This window comes from Strix uralensis, chromosome 7 (assembly GCF_047716275.1).
Source record: "Strix uralensis isolate ZFMK-TIS-50842 chromosome 7, bStrUra1, whole genome shotgun sequence".
In the NCBI taxonomy this organism is placed as follows: domain Eukaryota; kingdom Metazoa; phylum Chordata; class Aves; order Strigiformes; family Strigidae; genus Strix; species Strix uralensis.
Window position 1 is genome coordinate 37,834,512 of NC_133978.1, and position 16,462 is coordinate 37,850,973.

General features: G+C 46.8%; 1 protein-coding gene across 1 annotated transcript; it reads left to right on the forward strand.

Moving 5' to 3' along the window:
* Nucleotides 1-714: 714 nt before the first annotated feature.
* Nucleotides 715-9,766, forward strand: LOC141946234 (scavenger receptor cysteine-rich domain-containing protein DMBT1-like). The gene is made up of 10 exons (XM_074875693.1): nt 715-1,045; nt 1,515-1,556; nt 3,039-3,353; nt 4,673-4,987; nt 5,190-5,219; nt 6,794-6,944; nt 7,257-7,468; nt 7,715-7,887; nt 8,412-8,800; nt 9,424-9,766. Exons 1-10 carry the CDS (start codon nt 715-717, stop codon nt 9,707-9,709), a joined length of 2,244 nt encoding a protein of 747 aa, XP_074731794.1. The 3' UTR covers nt 9,710-9,766.
* The last annotated feature ends 6,696 nt before the right edge of the window (nt 9,767-16,462 follow it).

Genomic DNA, 16,462 nt, shown 5'->3' on the forward strand with positions numbered 1-16,462 from the left:
TGATGGCACTGGAGGGCATCTCCCATCCCTGGACCACTCCAGTTAGGCCATTCCTGGCACCCAAGTCCACACTGAGGATGCAATCAGATCATGGAGAAGAGCTGGTAAACTGGGGGGGCATAGGCTTGAGGGCAGGACGTCTGTAGTCAATGCTAGTGAAGGAAACTGTTTAGAGAGGGATTTCCTCTCACTGCTACTGGGGAATTGCGACAGGGGATCATTTTGCCTTCACCCCTCCAGTTCCTGCATCGGTAGTACTGTAGGTATTTCTTAGACATGCTCTGGAATTTGGATGTGACTGGAAAAGACAAAGCTGCTGCATCAAATGTCTTGCAATGCGAGTTTGATCTCCATGGGCATGTGGTTCTTGACCAGGGAGCAGATGGCTATGTGAAACAGAGAAGTCATGATGGTCATTCCAATTGAATGAAAGACCTCCCTATGCTGTGACGTGCCATAGAACAGGGATTCCTTGAAGATGGGCTACTCTGGGGTGCATGACAGGAACTGACTGTGTTCTGAGCCTTTCTCATTGACACCAAATTCTTATTTGAATCCGTAGCTCAAAGGACCACCAGAGACTGGCCATATTCCACAGGTAATTCATGCCCATCAGACCCATCCCTGGTCTTCCATCAACGATGCAAGCTCCCTGCTGTAGGGACTCATCTGGGGACAGCAGGGTGCCAGGCTGGAGGGCCCTAACCCAGTGTCATGTGTCGTGTCCCAGGCACCCGCCTGCGGCTCTCCGGTGGGAGGAACGGCTGCGAGGGCCGCGTGGAGCTGTACAACGGTGAAGACAACTGGGGGACGGTGTGCGACGACATGTGGGACCTGAGGGATGCCCGGGTGGTGTGCCGCCAGCTGGGCTGCGGCCAGCCCGTGGCCGCCCCGGGCAGCGCGCGCTTCGGCCTCGGCTCCGGGCGCATCTTCCTGGACGACGTGCAGTGCCGCGGGGATGAGCCCTCCCTCCAGATGTGCAGGCACAGGGGCTGGGGCGTGCACAACTGCGAGCATGTGGAGGACGCCAGTGTCATCTGTGCAGGTGCGTGGGCAGCAGAGGCCACCGGCTCCCGCAGACCCCACTGGGCAGGTTTTGGTGCCCTCCCTTGGGAGCAGCTGTGCTCACCTCCCTTGGTACAGCCAGGGGACAGCAGTGACCCTGGGGGCTTTGCTGCCTGGTGCTGGAAGCTCGTGTCATGCAAAAGCCCCTGTTTTTCACACAGGGAGCACAACAGGCTCTCCACACTCACAGCTGTAGGGGCTCAGTGCGGTAGCAAAGAGCAGGATTGTGGCATCAGGATGTGATGAATATGGAACATCACTGGGGATGTGTCAGGCTGGTGTCTGGGGAAGAATGGCAGGACACAGCCCCACAGTCTTTTCCCCCATTAATGCTCCATCTTTGCTTTTCCATTTCCATGTCCATTGTCATGTTCATGTCCCTGTCCCTCCATCACCACGAGCCTGCTGCATTTGCTGCCCTTTCATTCACTCCATCTTCTTCCCTGCAGATGTGCATTCGACCCCTCCTGCTGAATGGCCATACACAACAGGTAAGTTGTGCCCATTTAACCTTTTCCTAGCCTTGCAGCGAGTCCCAGCCCGGCATGAGAGAGGAGAGGGGACATGCCAGCCCGAACCTGCCCAGTGCGGGTCTGCTGTGCCCCTCTCCCCACAGCAAAGAGGCCATGTGGTTTGGGAGCTGTTGCCAGGGAGAAGCTGAGACACTGCAGAAGGGTGGCTGCATTGGTGACAGTTCCAAGCTGTGTTCTGCCAGCCACCCCGCAGCTCCTGGCTGTGGGGCAGCAAGTGCCAAGTGGATGGGGGTAATCCCTTCCTTCAATGCCATACACTTGCTGGGGCAGCCCAGGACACAGGTTGATGCCCTGATGCCAGGGCATGGCGGTGACATTACAACTGTCAAGCCAAGGTGACCAGCACCCTTGAAGGCACCCTGTCAAGCCCCATGGACTCAAACATCTCCAGGGTGCGAGAGTGGTTCCCCTCAGGGGATGGGCCACAGTCAAGGTGTACAAAGGGTTTTTCTGCAAATGCCCATATGACCCAGGTAGCCCCAAGAACCCTGGGCAGGTCCCATGGGCCACCCAGCAGGTCCCTGCTCATTGTGCATCTGCCTTCTGCACGCTCAGGGTCTTTCCTCAGTCAATGCCCTGCATTGATCCCTTGGGATCTGCACCACCCCAGTTCTTGGCCACTGCAGCCAAATTCCCAACACAGCTGGGGAGGTGGGGGCCAGAGACCACAACAGGCTCTCCACGCTCACAGCTGTAGGGGCTCAGTGCAGTGGCAAAGAGCAGGATTGTGGAATCCTGGTGTGGGGAGGAAGTGACAGAACTGGGACAAATCAGGCTGGTGTCTGGATGGGGGACAGAGGGACAGAGCCCCACGGTCTTTTCCCCCAATTAGTGCTCCAGCCTTGCTTTTCCATTTCCATGGCCATTGCCATATCCATGGCCACGAGCCTGCTGCATTCGCTGCCCTTTCATTCCCTGCATGTTCTTTCCCTGCAACTCTGCATTTGAACCCTCCTGCTGAATGACCATACACAACAGGTAATTTGGGCTCACCCAACTTTTTCCCAACCTTGCGGCAAGCCCCAGACTGGCAGGAGAGGAGAGAAGAGGAGGGGGGACATGATGGCCTGTGCCTGCTGTGTGCAGGGCTGCTGCTCCCCTCTGCCTGTGACATCTCCAGGGTGCACAAGTGGTTCCCCTCAGGGCATGGGCCATGGTCAAGGTGTACAAAAGATTACTTGGCAAATGCCCATGTGTCCCGTGCATTCCCCAAGACCCCCAGGCAGGTCCCACAGGCCCCCCCAGGAGGTCCCTGCACATTGTGCATCTGACTTCTGCACCCGGGGTCTTTGCTCGCCCACCACCTTCACCTGGTGCCTTGGGGTCTGCACCACCCCAGTTCACCATCACTGTGGCCAAATCTCCAACACAGCCAGGGAGGTGGGGGCCATGGGTGTCAGGCTGGAGGGCCCTAACCCAGTGCCATGTGTCGTGTCCCAGGCACCCGCCTGCGGCTCTCTGGAGGGAGGAATGGCTGCGAGGGCCGCGTGGAGCTGTACAACGGTGAAGGCAGCTGGGGGACAGTGTGCGACGACATGTGGGACCTGAGGGATGCCCGGGTGGTGTGCCGCCAGCTGGGCTGCGGCCAGCCCGTGGCCGCCCCAGGCAGCGCGCGCTTTGGCCTCGGCTCCGGGCGCATCTTCCTGGACGACGTGCAGTGCCGCGGGGATGAGCCCTCCCTCCAGATGTGCAGGCACAGGGGCTGGGGCGTGCACAACTGCGAGCATGTGGAGGACGCCAGCGTCATCTGTGCAGGTGCGTGGGCAGCAGAGGCTACCAGCTCTCCTGCAGACACCACTGGGCAGGTTTTGGTGCCCTCCCTTGGGAGCAGCCGTGCTCACCTCCCTTGGTACAGCCAGGGGACAGCAGTGACCCTGGGGGCTTTGCTGCCTGGTGCTGGAAGCTCGTGTCGTGCAAAAGCCCCTGTTTTTCACACAGGGAGCACAACAGGCTCTCCACACTCACAGCTGTAGGGGCTCAGTGCAGTGGCAAAGAGCAGGATTGCAGGATCCTGGTGTGGGGAGGAAGGGACAGAACTGGGACACATCAAGCTGGTGTCTGGATGGGGGACGGCAGGACAGAGCCCCACAGTCTTTTCCCCCCCTTGGTGCTCCATCCTTGCTTTTCCATTGCCATGCCCATTGACACGAGGCTGTTGCATCTGCTGCCCTTTCATTCACTCCATCTTCTTCCCTGCAGATGTGCATTCGACCCCTCCTGCTGAATGGCCGTACACAAGAGGTAATTTGTGTCCACCCAGCTTTTTCCCAGCCTTGCAGTGAGTCCCAGCCTGGCACAAAAGGAGAGGAGGGGGGACATGATGGCCTGTGCCTGGGTGCAGGGCTACTGCTCTGCTCTGCCTGTGACATATCCAGGGTGCACAAGTGATTCCCCTCAGGGTGTGGGCCATGGTCAAGGTGTACAAAGGGTTTTTTTGCAAATGCCTCCATGCCCCAGGCAGCTTGTAAGACCCCCAGGCAGGTCCCTGCTCATTGTGCCTCTGCCTTCTGCATGCCCAGGGTCTTTCAAAGCTGCCCTTTCATTCACTCCATCTTCTTCCCTGCAGCTGTGCATTCAACCCCTCCTACTGAATGGCCGTACACAACAGGTAATTTTGGCCCACCCAACTTTTTCCCAGCCTTGCAAGGAGCCCCAGCCTGGCAGGAGAGGAGACAAGGAGGGACATGATGGCCTGTGCCTCGGTGCAGGGCTACTGGTCCCCTCTGCCTGTGACATCTCCAGGGCACATGAGCAGTTCCCTTCAGGGGATAGGTCACGCTCAAAGTGTATAAAGGGTTTTTCGGCAAATGTCCCCTTGCACCAAGCACCCCCCAGGACCCCCAGGGAGCACCCATGGACCCCCCCACGGGTCCCCAGGAGGTCCCTGCTCATTGTGCATCTGCCTTCTGTGCACCCGGGGTCTTTGCTCGTCCACCACCCTCACCTGGTGCCTTGGGGTCTGCACCACCCCAGTTCACCATCACTGTGGCCAAATCCCCAACACAGCCGGGGAGGTGGGGGCCATGGGTGTCAGGCTGGAGGGCCCTAACCCAGTGCCATGTGTCGTGTCCCAGGCACCCGCCTGCGGCTCTCCGGAGGGAGGAATGGCTGCGAGGGCCGCGTGGAGCTGTACAACGGCGAAGGCAACTGGGGGACGGTGTGCGACGACATGTGGGACCTGAGGGATGCCCGGGTGGTGTGCCGCCAGCTGGACTGCGGCCAGCCCGTGGCCGCCCCAGGCAGCGCGCGCTTTGGCCTCGGCTCCGGGCGCATCTTCCTGGATGACGTGCAGTGCCGAGGGGATGAGTCCTCCCTCCAGATGTGCAGGCACAGGGGCTGGGGTGTGCACAACTGCGAGCATGTGGAGGACGCCAGTGTCATCTGTGCAGGTGCGTGGGCAGCAGAGGCCACCAGCTCTCCCATCGAGCTCATGGCCCTCTGTCCCTTATCCCTTATCCCCTGTGTCCCCATGTCCTCCTCACCACCTTCCCTGCCATGGTACCCTATTCCCCATGGTGGGTTCATATCTGTGCCCCAGCACCTCTCTCCTGACCAACATGTCTCATGGCTCTTCTTCCTCTACACCCCCAGGTCCTCCAGCCACCCCGACACCTCCCTCAGGTAATGTTCTTCTGTGGCTCTTCTCACCTTCTTAATTTGTGGGCCGTCTCCTTGTTTGGCTGGTTTTAATTTGATTTTTGTTTCATGGAATCATAGAATGGTTTGGGTTGGAAGGGACCTTAAAGACCATCCAGTTCCAACCCCCTGTCATGGGCAGGGACACCTTCCACTAGCCCAGGTTGCCCAAAGCGCCGTCCAACCTGGCCTTGAACCCTTCCAGGGAGGGGGCAGCCACAGCTTCTCTAGTCACCCTCTTCCAGTACCTCACCACCCTCACAGGAAAGAATTTCCTTCTTATATCTAATCTAAATCTGCCCTCTTTCAGTTTAAAGCCATTACCCCTCATCCTATCACTACACTCCCTGATGAAGAGTCCCTCCCTACCTTTCCTGTAGACCCTCTTTAAGTACTGGAAGGACTATTCTATGGTAATATCACTTTAAATTTGCATGATATTTCTTAGACAGACTGTGATATCCACTTACTTTTCAGTGATGCTTATTTTGCATTTATGCTGTCTGGCTGTGGGCAAGCCATTTCCTCGTTGGGCTATTCAACTGGGTCAAGGCTTAGGAAATGTCTAAATTTTTAACTTTTAACCACATACTTCAGTATTGGGAGGGTGGTGTTCAAGTATTGCCATGTGTAATTTTTGTCTTTTCTGCTTACTAGAGCAGTTATGGTCTTCAGTCTTCTCTTTCTGACTTAGAAAGATTTTAGATTTAGAGCTTCACAGTAGAAAAAAGTACAAAAGTGAAGGTGCTTGACAGCCTGTCCCGTCTGATCAGAGGAAGGGGCAGTGTCTGGGTACAACTGATGCTCCCAAGGTTGAAATCGCCCGAGAATCCCAAAACTCTGAGGCAGGGAGGAGTGTGTTGCACTGGGGGATGTTCTTGTGCAGGAATATAAAATGGGGGGTTGTTGCGTTTATGTGTCACATCTTGTAGGAAATAAGTTCAGAGCTTGTGCTCACCTTCCTATAAGGAAAATTTTAGCATTATCTGGTTGTGTTTAACATAAGAATTATACGTCATTCATGCTGGCAGGGACATGAAAGCTTTTTGCTTCTACACATACAGGAGAAATGAAATATGTTTAAGACTTGGCCCAGCAGCCTAGAGTGATTATTTCAGTCTGAGACCAAAAATTACAGAGTTTCCTAGAAGACTTGCAACTTATTTATCCTCCAAAGTCCTTAGGGGAATAAAGAGAAGCAGCAGAGTAACTGAGGGGATGTTGTCTGTTCAGGAAGGTACTTCCATTTTGACTGTCATGACACCTCCCAGAATCAGACCTCGGTTGCAGAATGGAGAGACCAGAGCAGAAAGCGTCAGAGTGTTACCAGCCCAGCCTGAAGAGGGTGGCCTGACACCATGGATGTGACAGGGAATCCCGAATCCGATATCAAAGTAAACCTAAAGATTAAACAAATATTTGTTTTGATTTGGGTCATACAGAATATCACCTACAGTCAGTGGGAGACCTGCTTAGCAGCTGTGGATGAGACACGTGCAGCTCAAGTACAGTTTTGTAGACATTACCATAAGTAAATTCTCTTCCATTTCTTTCTGCAGCACCTTATTTTTGTGGTGGCTCAATCTCAAATTCCTCTGGGTTGCTGCAGAGTCCCTTCTACCCTGGAAATTATCCAAACAATGCTGACTGCGTGTGGGAAATACAAGTAGAGAACAATTTCCGTGTTATGCTCACATTTAGAGATATTGTGTAAGTAAAACATTGATTCCCTGGGCAAATAACAAAGTAAAAACTTGCTTGAGAAGTTTGAAAACTTATTTGACACAGACAGCCTTCCCAATTTTAAAGATATTTTCAATAACATCCAGCAGTTGGAAGACCAGAACAAAATCTGGTTTACTGTGGTATTTTCTACTCAAAATTTTCTGCTACAGCTACATACAAAATGACTAATATCTCTTCCCTGAAAACTTTAAGTTCTGAAAGATTTTATCATGTGTTAAGCAGTTAAATGAGAGTTTCTGAAATGCATTTGACAAGGTGCTGACGTTTGTTCGCCAGGATGCAAAGCAGCAGATGCCAGTATGACTACATTGAAGTCTATGATGGGCCTCCACACTCTTCCCCACTTCTTGGAAGACTTTGTTCTGGTTCCTTTCCCACGTACATATCGTCTTCAAACATGATGACTGTTCGCTTTCACAGTGATTCTAGATACACTTTCAGAGGGTTTCAGGCTCACTACTCCTCCATTCCAGAAGATCACAACACTAGTAAGTTCCTGGTCGGTGTTTCTCAACGGACAAGCCTGTTTATTGCTTTTGTTTGAAAAATAAATATTTCTGTATATTTAAAGATGTTAGGGAAATGAAATGATGTGTGTGAAATAAGATGGGTTGGTGTGTGAACTACCTACTTTCTAAATTAAGAAAAAAAATCAATATTTGGTTCAATTAGAAACTTTAATCATTAACAAATTCCTGAAGTCACTAATATATTATTTCTTCTTCTTCTACCAGCCCTTCTGTGCTTGCCAGACTACATGCATGCAGTGGTTAGCAGAGACTATCTCCAGTCTCAAGGCTACTCGGCGCAGATGGTCACCCTGAACGACAGTCACTGTAAACCAACAGTCACGTCACACGAAGTTATATTCAACATTCCCTACAATGGCTGTGGGACCATACGAGAGGTATGTTCACCACTGTGCACACCGAATTGCAGGACCCACTTTGGAAAGAGCCATGAAAGGGCCATTGTGGTGCTAAGAAGTCAACCAACAAGACCAGGAGGTTTTTGGTGCTTTAGATTTCCATGCCTTAGGGAATCCCCATGCTTAACAGAAAATAGCTTCTAGAGAGGAAAACACGGGAGGAATTTATATGAACTTTCCGTGGTTTAAAGCAGACAAAGTCTTGTAAATGCCATGCAGGTTTGGGATGACTGTGTACTCACAATTGCGGTTTTGTACAGATGTTCAATGAGTTGGCTCTGACTTGGATTTAACAAAGAGTTTTTCTCCACTGATTTCTGTTTAATTACACACTTCAGCAAGTTTATTTACAATGTGTGAGCGGAAAAGACCAACATCAAGCTTCTTGGTTTAAAGAGTTTAAGATGGATCTACATTTTAAAATTGCATTTTACTCTATCAAAGCTTAGAACATGGTACGTGACAAAAATGTAATTCCTCGTTTTAAATTGTGTGTTAAACAGGAGAACAATGATACAATCAACTATTCCAACATGATCAAAGTTACATCTTCTGGGTACTTAATCAAGAGGAAAAAGAATATTCACTTACATATCAGTTGCAAAATGCTACAGAACACATGGATGCAAATAATGTATGTTGCTGAGGATACTGTAGACGTGAACAAAAATCAGTTTGGAAGATATGATGTGAACATCACTTTTTATGATTCCTCATCATTCTTGCGGCCAGTGCACGACTCTCCATACTACATTGACTTGAACCAAAATTTGTACCTTCAGGCTTATCTTCACAGCTCTGACCCAAATTTGGTGGTGTTTGTGGACACATGTGTGGCATCACCTGATCCTCATGATTTTAATACTCTGGCCTATGATATAATCAAGAATGGGTAAGAGCTTTCTTAAGTCATTAGAAGCATAGCTGTAATACCCTTTCTGCATTTATTTAAAAGAATAGAGCCAATTTGAATTGGTTTAGATCTCATTATCAACAGACTGTTAAAAGGGGTGTTTGATTTTTTATTTTTACAGTATGACTGAGAAATAAGAAACATTTAGACCTTACTATCATTTCATTTCACTTACGTCATTCTTGTCTGATATGCAAAATTCAAAGTAGTGGGAGTGAGGTAGATGAGATGAGATGAGATGAGATAGTGAAAACTGGCAGCAGGAATATACTGTCCTATTCTATTTTAGTAAAACCAGATCAAGGATTAGACTCATTTTTTTATGCCTTGTATAGCACAGATATTAGTAAGAGTCTGTTCTCTCCTCTTCACCACTTAGAGTCTCCTCTTGATAAAAAAGAGTTGCCAATGCTCTAGATGCTTCGGAGGACTTAAATAAGTCTATATTTTAAAAGTCTATACTGTGCTATAAAAGTAGTATTTTTATCCCATTGTGTTTAGTACCTGTCTATAATATAATTTTGTTTTAATCTATTGTGTTTTTGCAGGATTGTACATGTGTGTATCCATGAAGACTAACTCTCTTTTTCGTTTCTTTCTAGATGTGTTAAAGATTCTTCCTATGTCACGTACTACTCTCCCTACAGCCACTTTGCTCGGTTCAGATTTAATGCCTTCGAGTTCATTAGCCGCCATACGTTAGTCTACCTGCAGTGTGAGCTGGTGGTGTGCCAGCTCAGGGACTACTCCTCCCGCTGCTACCAGGGCTGCATTAGCAGGTCCAAGAGAGATGCAAGTTCTGCCGAGGAAAAAGTGAATGTTGTTGTCGGACCACTTCAGCTTCGAGGAGGGGGTGCTCAGAGTAGGAATACTGGTAAAGTCGAGTAAATTTCTCTCATATTTACCCTAAGAATACTTCAGGCTTCAAGAAAAGCCATAGCTCTGTGTTTCTGACATCTGCCACTGAAATCTGCTTTTGCTAACTTCACTATAAAAATGTAGGGATTGTTTGGCTGACCCAAATTTATACAGATCTTTTCTTCTTTCAACACCTTGAAAGCCCCTTGTTTTCACCTGCAAGAAATGTAACTGCTTTGGCTGTCCCAAGGGACAGGTAGCGTGTAACCCATTTTAGTGCTGCAACTCCATTGAACTAATTAGACCCAATCTGCTTGTGTAAGGTGATGGCCAACGGGGAGCAAACTCCCAGCCTTCTTGAGAAACATTTGATTCCCTCAGTTGTCTTCTGCTTATGAAGACTGCTTAGTTAGGTTGTCATCCCTGCTGCTATAAAGCCTGTTCAAATAGTTTAAAGTAATGACTCTCTAAGAAGTTAGCTTACTTCTGACTCTGATCTGGGAACCACCCCTTTTAATGTAGCAGCTCGTTGTGTCGTTATCTTTAATATACTGAGATCAATGCCCCTTGCCTTCACTCGCAGGGCTGGACCCTTCTGTGCCTCCTCCCCAGGCGGTTTCCACTGCTGCTGACAAACCCCTCGTGTCATTCGTTGTTGCTGTTGCCATCCTGGCAGTTGTCGTTTTTGTTCTTGCTGGTTTTCTTGCAAGACTTGCACCGAAGAAAATGCTTTCGCATGGGATAATGTGAGATCAAAGGTCAGCATCATCCATTAAATGACTACAGAGCAAATGCCACATATGATGAGCTGCCAAAATGCCTCACTGACGACAGTCACATAGGTGCCATTTGTAAGAAACTGTGATATCTTTATCTACAATTAATTCGAGCCTGTTACAATGATTTAGAATAACTTTGTAATCCTATCATCTCTTAAATGATTAAAAACTACTTTCTACATTCATGTCACAAGTTGTTTGATACAACCATTTTATCATTTTTCTCCTCTTTAATTCTCTTCTCACATCCTCCTAAGACCATTTATCTAATGCCTTGAAATGTTGTGAGCTGGAGAGAAAATATGAATGAGGTATTGATAAATATTTCAAGGTTTATTATAAGGGAGGAAGATTTAATCTGGGGAGAAGTAATAGGTCATGTCTGGAAAGGAAATGTAAAAATTGATCTTACCATTGCATCTGGAATTGTGGCTATACAATATTCTAATTATTTTGAGCATGGCTTTTAATGCTAAATTTCTCTTTGAAACTGTGCTTATTTATAAAATGCAGAGATCTCCAAGCTAAAGTAATCTGTTATATGAGCAGTGTAATTTAAAATCAAAGGAAGGAATGTTTACAAAGCAATAATTCTATTTTGACTTTCAAATTAAAGTCTCTGATTAAAATACAAACAAATATTTTACTGTGTTGAAGAGTGTGGTCTGTTGGATTAAAAATTTGCCAAGCGACGGACTGGGCCCCTGCTTCTGAAATACTAGGTAGGGAATTTCTGAATTTCTAAATATCTTAATGTAGACTTCAAAAGGAATGAGCTAATTCTTTTTCTTTCTGCACATACAAATTTACGGAAAATACCTGGCCCCAGGAAGCCAGATTGCTGACTCTTGATTCAGAAATGCCTTTTCTTTTGTTTTCCATTACTTTCTCCTGTGTGTCACACACAAAAGCAAAATGACCCACATAGTTCAGGGGACTTGTAAGGACCTGTCTATCCACATTTCCCCAGCCCCTGTGTTCCCTCCAGAGCAGATGGCTGACCGAGTCCAGAGCATCCTCTCCCACCCAAGCACGTCCAACTGCTGTTCCCACAGCATTGCCAAAGGTGAGGAGCTTCCCCTACATGCCAGTGAGGAATAACTGTCCTCTACCGCCAGTGTGTTTCTCCATGTTATTGGAGAGAAAGCTTTTCCTCCAGTATTTGACTTTCTGCCCATCAGTTGTATTTTGAAACACTCCTACATACTGCTGTGAAGAGTTGTGAAGTACCTCTGTTTTGTATGAGTGTTGGGCACACCTCTGTGCATTCTGTGTATGTGGCTACAGCAAGGCGTTTTAATAGACTTAAGCTGTAAAGGGTGGGTATAAAATAAAATCTACCAGCAAAGGTAAAACAAATGTCCAACCCTCACAGGGAAGGCTCGGAAAGACTCCTTGGTTCCTCACTGATGATAGACATATTTGCAAAGCTGAGAATCAATAGAGCACAGAAATCATTGTGCCCTGAGAGATCTAGAAGTTCCCCAACTATTTCACTGTAACTACCGTTGCTCTTTGCTCTCCTGCCATTTCTGTTATCTCCTCATGACACACACCTCCTGCTCCTGACATCTCTGCTGTAGCCCTGGTCTCTTCTCTCCACATTGCGGCACTTGTCCACATGAACACCACAGCCTGTTTTCCACAGAGCTGCTAGGTCACTGCTGCTGTCTCCATCTTAACTGCCAGCCACCCCTGTGCCACCTCCTCCTTGGCCATGGGCACTACTGCTCACCCAGAGCATCAAAATCACATCAGCTGGAGCTTCCCCCTGCACCCTCAGCACCACCACCTCAGCCCAACAGCTTCCCAACAGACTCTTCCCTAATTTGCCTAAGCAATCTCTTCTCATGCTTAATGAGACTCACTATTGAAATTAGCATCACTGCTGAAAAGGCTTTTCACAATGTCTGTCCTCAATTTTCACTGTTGCTGGTCAAGCCCATTAGTTCTTGCCCTGTCCCTCCTGGCCATGGGAGTAATTTTCTCCCCTTTCTCTTTAGGTCTATTTATCTAGTTGAAGATTGATGTTTTTTCCATTAAGTTTTCACTTCTCTAGACTAAATAAATCCTAATTCAAAAGATACTGAGCTGTTAAAGGTGTTTTGCTTGTAATATTTAAGGCTGAATCACACATCTGATCTAAAGGTTTGTCAAACTAATTGGAAGCCTTCCCATTGACATACATACTAAGCCAGGCAAAACTGTAAATCTCATCCAAGAGATCGAATCTCAGCCAGGAGACATTTCAGGTCTCAGCAAAATGTCATTTAAACGTTGAAAGACATTTCATATCTGCTTTCCAGAAGGAAGAGCTTTGTTCAATTTTTAATACTTTTGGTTGCTTATCACAATAAAATGATTTAATTTCTTTTTTTTTCCCATGGTTGTATGCATTGTGGTTGTGAGGAGTTTGGCTTCTCAGGACTTACCCAGCCTCTCAGAGTGTGTTGTGTGCATTCATAAATCAGGCTGAAATATGCTGGAAATGCAAACAGTCAAATCCCACATAAACATTAACCATTGGTGCATGCAAACATGAAAAGCAAGATCTGGGATTTTTGCCTTTCATGTCCTAGTTGAAAATACAGAGAATTAAAGCCAAAATGTTAACTAAACTGTTTATTCATTTTGTGTGGGATCAGTGTTATGCCAACCACATAGTGAAGCCTGGTGCCTGCAAGCACAAGGATGTCAAGAACCAGGAGCATGTGGAGGCCACTGCCTTTGCTATTTTTAAATGTGCTTTCTGGAAGCTGCAGTTAAGCTCCTTGTTGTCACCTCCTCCACCTTCAGAGAAGACACACCAACCATCACTTGGCAGATGTTCGCTTTGAATAACTGTCTGACTTTGGTGTTAGATCATTTAGTTTCTTCCTAGTGTGCCTGTCACTACTTGTTCTCTCAGTAGTATGTACTCAACCAACAAGCTCAGCACCAACTAAGCATGTTGTTTGCAACATCATGCTAAAATCCCTTACAAGTGTCAACCTATGTAGTGTGAGCTGTGCTGGGAGAGGATATTTCCTAAATTACACCACGTATACACAGACCATGTAGCTCCAAGTGTTCATAACTCTGACAAAACTGCACATCCCTGAACAACTTCCCTGAAGTGGCGCTTGAGGGAGGGTTTTTTTCATGGAAAGAGGATGGATCCATAGCACTTTGGTTTCAAATACATATACCTTTTTTGGTAAAAAAGATTATATGGACTCTATGGGTTCTTGCCATTATGCTATTCCCAGTGTTGTCATATAACATATTTGGCCAGCATCTGGGTTAAAACAAAGCTCAGAAACAAAGTTCTTTTTGCTTGTCTGTATGCTAAATTTCCTGTGTTTTGGTGTCCTGTTTATCTTTCTATTCTAATTTTGGAGTATGAAGCAGATAACTCAACTCTGTAGTCCTCCTTCCCAGGAACATAATATAAAAATATTTATAACTGGGTATAAATAAACATTGTTTTGTTTCTGTATCTCATAGCTAGCAAGTAGATTCATTTTCCAGTTGTTAATAACAAATCCTCATGTAGATTGAGACAAAAAAAAGCACTAATTTGGGTTTGCAGGGTATGGGTAAGAAACACAATTTTTCTCGTTTCCATTACTTTCTCCCCATGACTTGCCATAGAAGCCCACAGGTATTCATTGACATCAAGCTGAATTAAGCAGCTAAGCATAACCTTCTGCTCACAGTTCTGACTTAGGTGCCCTTTAATGCCCAAGACTGAATGCTTGCACCAAATTCCAATTAAATAGCTAAATGAATATGCTCTGAAGATCACTTTCACTTGACCGATATTTTTTTTTTTTAATAATTACTCCATCAGACTCACCAGCCATGGGCAAGCTTTTTTAGCAGGATTGCACTACAATCTACCTTGAATGGGAAATCAGGCAGCTGGGTTGCTGAATTGTCCACCACGCTTAATAAACCCAGAGGAAACAACAAATGCATTTCTTGAGACTGACCCACCACTGCCATTCATTTGTGACAAGCTGAGGATAAAAAGAATTGCAGTCCTTTGCTGTCCAGCATCCCTGAACCCAAGAGCAATTTTTTGCACAACTTATGTTAAATGCCTTATGTTACAAGGAGAAGAGATTTTCCTTATTTACTTGTTTTTCTTTATTTTGGTAGTTTTATTTTCATGGGGTTTTTAATTTATTTTTTATTTATTTGGCAGTTTATATCTAGCTGGGAAAAACTGAGGAGATATTAAAATTCTCACAGCAGCTTGTATATTTTAGGAGATTTTCTATCTCAGGCTCAAGAACTATGACACAAAAAGCATATTTTAACGAAATCAAGCTTAGCTGAGGAAACTCATCAGTGACCCAGCTGGGTCACTGGGAGTGAGATTTTTTTAAATTTCCTAGAATAACACTTAGATCGCCTCTTTTGCCCTGAATCACCTGGTACCCATCCAAGCAGATTTTTCCTTCGTTCTGAAATAAGTGAATTAGTCACAGGCTGTAATGTAGAAATTAATTGGACTGTTGATGTTCTAAAGAGTCTGACAAGTTTGAATGACTGTCGTCTTCTTTATTTGCTTTTTTTTTTTTCAGTATGCAGAAACTATAGTTTCAGAGAGATGGCTTCTCTCTTTTCTGCTCTTTCTGTATGAAGACTCTGAGGGCTGTATTTCGTCCTCAGACATGTTGAGTCTATGAAAGTTTCCTGTGGGTGTGCGCGTGACTACACAGAATAGAGATAATGTGGTTTTTGCACAGTTGCAGTCAGATGAGTGCTGCCTGCTAGCCTCAGAGGCTGCAAAGAAACCCATCTACTGGGATGGAGATGAAGTGTCTTCTGGTTTTAGTAGAGGTTTCATATGACTTCTTGCTTTCTTTCTTCTTTTCCCTCCCTCTCATCCCTGCTCTTGAAAACCATGCAGGTAAATTCCTGGTACATGTCAAGATCTTTTTACTCCTTGCCTTATCTCCCTCATCACTTCTGCTTATTGATCTTTAATTTAGGCACTGAGTAAAATTAGGCACTCTGTACAAAGACTGACTTTTCTTCCATGACTGGCAAGTTGCTAGCACAAAAGGACTCCAACTTGAGGGCTCCTTGTTTGCTGAAGTTATCTGTTTACAAAGGTTTATACACAGGTTCATCTAGTGATGTTGAGGTGTTTCTGAAGCATTTGGCATTAGTTACCACCATTAGTTACCACCATAGAGTAAACACTTGATCTGAGCCTTGTCAGTGTGAGACAAGCCTTCTTTGTTCCATAAAAGTTCACTGGATTTCTCTGAGGAATATATTGTTGAGGAAGACAAGTGGACTACTCTCTGCCAACACTGCAAGGATTAATCCAGGCGCCACGTGAGATGCCTCCCAAAGGCTGTGAAGTATGACAGCTGGGATGACACTTACAGATCAAGCTGAAAATTAACTGCTTGAAATACAGACTAGAATTTGAGGGGTTTCTGGTATTGCATTCTGAAAAAATACCATTTTGTTTCCTAGCAGATAAGGCAGTCCATTGCCCCGGTAACACGTACAGCTGCCAGTGCTCTGGTGCCCAGGGCCTGTCTGTGTGAGCCATGGGAGCATGGGGCTAAGACCTCAGCCAGCTCGTGATACCCCTGCCCAGAGGGGTGCCCCAGAATGGGTTTTCCTTGCTGGGGCTCGATCTGTCCAGGCTCCTGGACAGCACAAGCAGCCCAGAGCAGGAGGTGCTGCAAATCCCCGCAACCCTCAGCCCACAGAGCCACCCCAATGGACCCCAGACAGAGCCACCACCATGGACGTGGGCTGGAGGGTCTGGTCTGCGAGAGGATGGGGGAACAAAACCACCCCTAGCTCAACTTCAGGGCAGTGGAGAAACTGAGAGGTGAAAAAAGCCTGCCATCATTTTTCGCTTGGCATCACTAATTTTCTCCCTGGCTGCATGCAGCTGGCTCCTCTTGGGCCACTGGCTGCCATTGGATGTGCCAGGGGGAGGGTTTAATCTCTGGTCCCATAGAAGAGAAAGGTTTCAAACAATAATTAA